This window comes from Aplysia californica, unplaced genomic scaffold, assembly GCF_000002075.1.
Source record: "Aplysia californica isolate F4 #8 unplaced genomic scaffold, AplCal3.0 scaffold00047, whole genome shotgun sequence".
Lineage (NCBI taxonomy): Eukaryota > Metazoa > Mollusca > Gastropoda > Aplysiida > Aplysiidae > Aplysia > Aplysia californica.
In genome coordinates, this window is record NW_004797317.1 from 1,587,427 (window position 1) to 1,595,730 (window position 8,304).

The 8,304-nt window shown below is 40.8% G+C and overlaps 1 protein-coding gene across 4 annotated transcripts in view; it reads left to right on the top strand.

Moving 5' to 3' along the window:
* LOC101848335 (trithorax group protein osa) overlaps positions 1 to 8,304 on the top strand; it is a gene marked incomplete in the record, with an annotated part of 63,351 nt that overhangs the window by 42,188 nt on the left and 12,859 nt on the right. For all 4 annotated transcript variants that reach the window (XM_013079307.1, XM_013079310.1, XM_013079309.2 and 1 more), the window contains 3 exon segments: positions 1,465 to 1,718; positions 5,004 to 5,091; positions 7,051 to 7,225. In XM_013079307.1, coding sequence (XP_012934761.1) covers positions 1,465 to 1,718; positions 5,004 to 5,091; positions 7,051 to 7,225 — 517 coding nt within the window.

Genomic DNA, 8,304 nt, shown 5'->3' on the forward strand with positions numbered 1-8,304 from the left:
CACACACACACACACACACACACATACACACACATACACACACACACATACACATACATACACATACACACACATACACATTCACAAATACATACGCACACACAAACACGCACACACGCATATGCACACACACACATGCATACATACGTACACATACACACACATACATACTCACTCACTCATTCACTCACTTACTCATTTACTCATTCACTCACTCACTCACTCACCCACTCACTCACTCACTCACATACACAAACAAGTTTTCATGTTTCTTTTAAATGTGCATGTGAAAATGAAATACCATGAGTCTTTTTATTAAAATAAAGGTGACTTTTGAGTAATTAATTTACGAAAGCCACAAAATATTTGATCCACTGTAGAATAAAGATTGTTTTCTTATAAAACAACCAAAACCTCTTTTTCATTTCGACACTTTATAAGAGGATTTTCCTCTGCTATTGTTAAAGTGTAACAACCGACTCAATTGTTAAAGCAAATCATAGTAAATCTACCATTTGTTGTGGCATGGTCCAGTAACGATGAAAGGAACGAAAGTCACATGAAGAGTGTGCTATGCTTCTGGTATGATTATTAAGATGTGTACTTACTGAATTGAGGATCATTAGACTGAATATCCAGTTTCTCTTGTTTTTCAGCAGTAAGAGTTATCAAATAACGTTTCTGTTTTCATTGCTTTTTCAACAAGTAATTGGAAAACGTTCTTAAATGTATGGTCCTAGTCATAGAAACATGTGATGGCGCATGCACGCACACGCACACGCACAGGCACATGCACGCTCACACACACACACACACACACACGCGCGCGCGCGCGCGCGCACACAAGTGACCCCTTTCCCCATGTACCCACACCACTGTACAGACATTCACCAACCACACAGCGGCGGATGAACGTTTCCTTTTGTTTACACATAATCAAAGATAAAACATCTCAAAATGGTTCCCTCCTCTGTTTGGGATTCTGAAAACGAGTCATCGTAAACACCAGTGGCTTACTGTGCGTTATTGCACATCTCATACACGTTCATAGAGTGGTGTACCTTCGAAACAAAGAGAAGAAGCAAAGAATGTCCTCAAAGAATTTCTTTTGAAGAAACGAAAAGAAAGAGCGTTAATGGCGATATTGGCTGCGGCATCTACATAATTGCACGAGGATTTTCGATGACCCACTTTTTTTTCTTATTAAAGAGTGAACCCTTGTATAGTGTACTACCTTTGATACATTATAACTGATCTATAATTATTATCAATGCGTCAACTTTTTCATTTCCTGTGTGCATGTGTGCTGCCCCCTCCCCTCCACACCCCTCCACCCTTACACTTGTCCTTTTGATTATATTAGTATGTATATCATTATTATGTTCCGTTTTAAGAAATGACGTCATGTGCTATGAGTTCATGCTTTTCCCCTGTTCCTATGATCCGCACCTTCGTGCACACCAGAGTGCACACTAGCTTGGACACCATCACTCTGTCGCCACGCACCCCCGAGGTACAGCAGAGCTCGCCCTTCTACCAGGCGTACGAGCCCACCCCTCAGTACCAAGCTCCGCCCCCTCAGCAGATGTACACGCCCACCGGCATCCTACTGGAGCAGCAGCGTCTGCAGGAGCAGCAGCAGGACGAGGGTGAGGATATAGTTCCCGTCTGGGAGAGAAGGAAACAGTTTCAGCAAGGATCGGGCCAGGATGCGGGAGGTAGACGGTTGTATTGAGTTGAGGGGCTCGCTGTCAGAGTCTCGTGGCTTGTAGCGCACAAGAGAACACAGCGGCATCGCGAGGCGGCGGAGACTGGGGGGGGGGGGGGGATTGTTCCCAACTACTTTTTTCCTAGTTTAAGTTTGTCAGATTTGAAGTCTATTGGAAACTGATAAAAAATGTGGCTTTATAGAGAAAAAAAAAACATCCATAATGTACAGAAACGACCAAAAGCTTGTTCCTTTTAAAGTTAAGAGGAAAAAAGATATAGATCTAACTTTAAAAAAAGAGACACCTGATACAACACTTGGCTCTTTTTTGTTTAAAGAACGCGACCTGTAAATATCTAATAGCTTTAACATACTAGTATGCTGATTACGTACAAAACCCAAAGATGAATTATCAATGATATTATGATGAATTTTGAAGACAAAAGTTAAACAAGCTGAGAAAGCGCAAGCTATTTCATTTTTAGAAAATTTGTTTGCACTGTAGGATAATCTAGAAATTGTTAGCTTTATGCCTCATAGAGAAATACGTACACGTGTATAATTGTAAAGGTAAACTCTGTAAAATCATGTAAGAGAAGCGACCTCCAGAGTCGAAGGTCGATCTTCCAAAGGGGACAGCACAGGGTGGGTGGAGAGCCATGGAACTTCCAAAATATATCAATTCTAGACCGCCCAGCAGGCGATTCGAACAAACATCCTCTGGATGTTAGTCAGGCCTGTGCCAATTGTTTTGTTGACAAGTCACTAATGTGTCGACCCAAGATTTTTTCCGGCATACTTGGCATGAAGAATAGGCCTCTAACGCTTTCCTGGATAGAAGTCTAAGTAATTGTACTTTTTTTTTTCTTAAATTGTTATGAATCCACAAGTTAGTAGCCCCTGGTACTCGAAATTCTTGAAGCAAGCGTTTTACCAATATGTAATTTTAAGCCTTAGCCTTATCTAGCTACAAAAACGCCATTATAGTCCTTTGTGGGCTAGATGAGTCACCTCGTAACAACTGGTACTCCTTTGCTCAGTTGGCATCATGCTGTTCTGCAGAGCTCATGGGCGACCACGGTTTCAATCCTAAACAGCACCATTCTTAATCAGGCTTTAATTGCCTGGGGAGTTCGCCAGGTTCACCAACCGTTTGCATCGATATTTTAACATACAAATGCTAGGATCTAGGTACTGTTTGTAAAAAAAAAAAAATTTTAATATATATTTAAAGACTAGTTATATTGTGTTATTAAACTCTTACACAAACTTGTATCTGCCGCTGCCTCGCGATGTCGTGCACGCTCTGGCCTTGGTGTGAGCAATGTTGAATGCCTTCAGCTGTTTGAGTAGTGAGCAGACACCTCGGACTGCGCTCCTCCGCGACATCATCATTTGGCGATCACCCCGCATCGCTGTTCGAGCCTCTGCCAAGTTGCTTTCTTTTTCATTTGGTTTTATTTCGTTTATATACTCTGTATATTATGTTCATACTCACTTTTTGTGTTCTGTGTATTGTGCTGAGTATAATATTATGCTTTATTCTTATATTCTTAACCGTTTCCCAACTTGAGCCTCTTGCGTTAACAAAACCATTTTTTAAGAAAGATTATACATGTTTTTGTTTTTCAATTAATTTAAAGTCTTATTCCTTCGTAATACTGTGAACATGAATGAAAAATAAAGGATATGAGCTGAAAAATCAAGATGACCTGGAAAATAGAGGATAGAATGGCGGGAACATCAGACACATTGGAGTCGAAGGTGGGAGAATATGGGGAGGAGGGGGGGGGTGAAGAGGTAGTAGAAGGAGTTGGGAGGGAAGGGGGACACTGTTTGAATAGAGAGTGGAGATAAACCGTTTAGGAATCATACCACTAAAAGTAAGATGCAAACTTGGAGATTCCAGTGCAGACTAGTTTTATGCGAATCTCTACCGATAGCCTTATAGCTCGGTTTTAGTACAGAACTTTGTTATAATATATCCACAATTCTCGTGCGTGCTAGAGGGCCTATTTCTGTAAGGATTTTGTATTGGCCTGCTTATTAAGGCTGGTTGCGGACTAACCAGTTTGTCAGCAACTGAAAGTGACATTGATTCATATGGGCCGTTGTATCTTCAGAAAAATTGAGATAGTTTTATTTAACATTATCACCTGTGTCAAACATAATTTACATACAGAGGACAACGCGAGTATTCATTATTAATCATACATTTTGTATTAACTTTCTGGTACGCCATTACGCTTTTAGCCGCTGTGGAAACAAATAGTTCGCAGACTGGGTTCAGCATGTGAAGTTTTTGTTTTATCTATGAAAACATTTTTGTGCGTATCGTCTGGTGATTCTTTTTTTTTTTTTCCTTTTTTTTGGACTTCTTAGCTATTTTGTTTGGCTGTGAATATTTGTTGCTGATTTCGTGAGAATGCTTTTATTATAACATACTCCTGTGGAAACGTCTTTTATTTCTTAAATGTAAGATTTTTTGGACAATATAAAACTTTTGTTTTCATTTTCATTTTCTACTTACTGCAGAAGATAATCAAAACAACTTAATGGATTTAAAATACCAACTGCGGTCAAGATATTATATTTTGATTATAACGATGATGCAAACAAGTCGGAAGGAGAAAAAATCGAAGAAGGTAGAAGAGGGCTTGAAAGAGGGGCGAGAAAGGAGAGTTACGCAGAGTACGTAATGATGATGCTAAAGAGGAGGAGGAGAAAGGAAAGCATGGGGGGAGAAGGGTAGACAAGATTAAGCTTACACGTAAAAACTCTTTATTTTTTTTTCTACACTTCAAAATGTCCTCCTTTAACACGTTTTAGATCGTGAAACGATTACACAATGGTTAATTATTGTTAATGGCATTGTGGCAAAACCAAAAAGAACCAATATTTATATCTGCTGTGATGTAATTCATTAACTCTTTTCTGGTAACGAGTTATCAGCACCTAGTCCAAAAGAGCAGCAGAAGGCCTTGATGTATCATTGTTGGGTACAGATCGCTTTTATTTTAGTGTTCGCTGTAATATGATAAAACAATTAGTAAGCCCCCATATAAAGTCAATAAGAGACAATGTATACTATGTCCTGCATTTGTGTCTTCGGTCATCCTTTGCTCCTATATTTACTTCTTCTCTCATTCCTTAATCTCAAACCTACTCTGTGTCATTCGGTGACCCTGTTGTATATTTATCTTTTTTTCATTCCTTCATGTCAAAGGTGTGATGTGTCTTGTGTATAATTAGCTTCTCTCATTCCCTCGTCTCGAACCTGCGCTGTGCCGTTCAGTGAGGACGCCAGCTAACAAGCCACCACCTCGTATCCCCAAGCCTAAGCCAGGTCCTTCGAGCTACGGCAATTTCGGCACTGACTACAGGTGAGGATGACAACACTGTCGTTTATGGGGGAACAGCTGTGGGTTAAGGGCGTCTGTGTAACGGTTAAGGATGTAACGGTTAAGCGCTTTGCTGATTCACGTTGAAAATGTGAGTCCGATTCTCGAGTGGGAAAGTCTCTTGTTTTGGTTGAGTTCGGTTTGGTGTTTGTTGTTTTTGTTGTTGTTGTGATTTTTTTTGTTTGTTGGTTAGTTGATTTTTTTTTTTTTTATTTGTTTATATTTTCAAATCAAGTGTCTCCGTCATTTTGCTGGGATGTTGCATCTTTCGCTGTCCCGCTGTCCGGGTTGATCCTGACAGACAGGGTCGAAGAAAGCGCACCTCTTAAATTTCCTAACAAATTGTGCCCTTGATGGCGCTTAGCGTTATCATTGCAAATTAATTTGATGTCGAATCATTTTATTTGTGTGAAGCCCAAGAAAAAGAAGGCAGATCGAAACCAAAAGAGAGAAATGCTAAACTTGGCTATAGAAATCACTTCACAGTATAAATCAATAATGTTACTGCGTTGATGTAGGTCTGGCGAGTCACTACTTCTGTAGATGTCACGGTAGACAACCGTGTGGTAAGTGACCCAAGTTCGAGTCCCCCAGATAGAAAGTCTTAAACATGGGGTGTTTGGGGAGTTTTAAATGCTGTCCGGCCACTTGGTCTTATCCCTTTGGAAAGGGGCGTTATATCGGAGGTCATACCTCTTCAATGACAAGTAAAGTAAAGTTGTTCCCGCATCCGATCCGGGCATTGGGGATTGCCTTGTTAGTGAGACAACTTCCTGGGCAGTTGGCATATTGTGGTAGGGTGGCCAGTTCCTTTCTACGCCGCCTTTACTTCCCCATCTTGAACCCAGGTACCCATTACTGCTGGGTGGGCAGGTGGGGGCGAAAAAAATCCGTGCCCGAACCGAGGTTCAAACCCGGACTTTCCGCTTCGGAGACGAGCGCACTAACCGCTCCGCTACAGCACCCTACTCAATGACAAGACAGTTTTAATAGGAGCATTAAATTCACCTTTTTAAAAATGCTATACCACTAAACGTTTCCTTTATAAAATTCAGCTATTTCCCATTTCTCTCCTATCACTATATTGTGTCTGTCAACCCTCTGCTGGTGTTGGTTTAAACATCAAACAACTTTACTCTTTGATCCAGTTTAATCAACTGCGTGTCAAATCATCCTAAGCCACCCCCCACCCCCAAACAAAAAAAAAAACCCGCCGCCACACCCAGCCCACCCTACGTCCGTATGCTCAAGCCCTCAGAAGCCAATACGTCTTTACTGTCTCTCTTTTACGTCGCAGTCGACTCGATTTGGATTATTTAGGAGACTTGTCAAGGCCAACTTGGAATGGATGGGATACAGCATCCTAACAGAAAGACGGTAAAATAAACATTTCCTAGGGGAAAACCAAACTCATGTCTTTTTCAATGTGCAGAGGTAGAGGGCCTTACCTTCGCACCCCAGACGCCTATGACCTTGTTTGTTCGCGAGCAGCGAAAGGAAGGAATATAGTGTTATTTAAAGATCCTTACGTTTCTTTTTCAGTGTTAACAAACAATCAACCAAAAAGATAAATACTATGTTTTATGTTCTTCTGAAACTAAAAGACAACCTACTGCCCCCCCCCCCTTTAAACCCACAACCACTACCACCACCACCTCCTCCAACAGCAACAACAACAACAACAACAACAGCAACAACAATAGGAACAACAACAGCAACAACTACAGCAACAATAACAACAACAACAACAAAAACAACTACAACAACTACAACAACAACAACAACAATAATAATAACAACAGCAAACAAACACATAAATAAATATACAAACAAACAAATAGACAAAAAGACAAACAGCCAAAAAGATAAAGAAGGAAACAACATATTTACGTATCTGTTTACCTGCAACAACACTGTCTCCCCAACCTTCCCTCTCCACAGAACACCCCAGCAGAAGGCTTCCACCGCCACCTGGCGTCCGTCCCCACAGCAGTTCAAGCCCAACCCGGCCCCTGTGACCGTTGTACCCGTCCAGTACAAGCCTAGCCCACCTGCGCCTGTGTCACCCGCGGCACCCCCTGCCCCGGCGCCGATCTACCAAATTCCAGTGCAAACGGTAAATTACAGTTTCCTCCTAGGCTTTCTTAGATCTAGAGATAGCCTACGTTTCCACTCAAAGGCAGGCCAACAACGTAGAGAATGCTTTGTGCTATTAAAAGTCAGCGAGAAAGAAGCAACCATAATGTCACAATGTATCGATCACAGTGTATTGGTTAGTTTTAGTAATGATTTTACGGCACTTGCAAAGCAATAAGGTAATACAAGTGTTGAAGATTATAGGTGTTACAAGAGAGTAACATGCACACAAAAAAGAATGAGGAAACATATAAGCTAAAGATGATAGATGTTTCATTGGAAAGAAGGAGCAAACCACATCAGGGCACTTTCCAGTGTCTTGTTGACACATGGAAAAACGCAATACACTACAAAAGCGTCTTGCTGACACGTAAAAGAACGCAAGACACAGCGAGGAATATTAATCTATTTCGAGATGCGATTACTTGCTCGCGCTTCTTTTTTATAGCGAATAGCATTCTTTATAATATTCTAGACCTAAGACCACTGTCTGTTGTGTGCGTAAGCGGAAATACCTTCCTGGCAGTCGTATGTTGTTTCTTCTTTGCACTACAATGCAGGTGTCAAGTCTGCCTAATTGCAGCGTGTTGATATTTTGATGCGATAATCAAAAACAGATTATAATATGAACTTGAGATTCTTTTGAGTGTTTCCGCTCGTCTCTTCTCCACTTTGTGTACTTTCTGGTGAATTTCTTCCGGCTAGGAAGCCGCTTTGGATTTGGCATAATTATTTTTTTTAAAGTAACTGTTGTTGCTGAATCTATTGTTGCTAGAAAACCTGTAAAGGATCTGTGTCCTTGCACATTTTCCGTTCTTTCGCCATGCTGCTCTCTGTTACACTTCTCCAATTCCTCCATCTTTCCTTCATTGTTCCCTCTCCATTTTTCTTTTATCTATCTTTCTCTCTATCTCTCTATCTCTCTCTCTCTCTATCTATCTATCTATCTATCTATCTATCTATCTATCTATCTATCTATCTACCTATCTATCTATATAGCTATCTATCTCTCCTTTTACTGTCCCATTCTTTTCCACGTGCAACTTTGTTTTCTTTTCT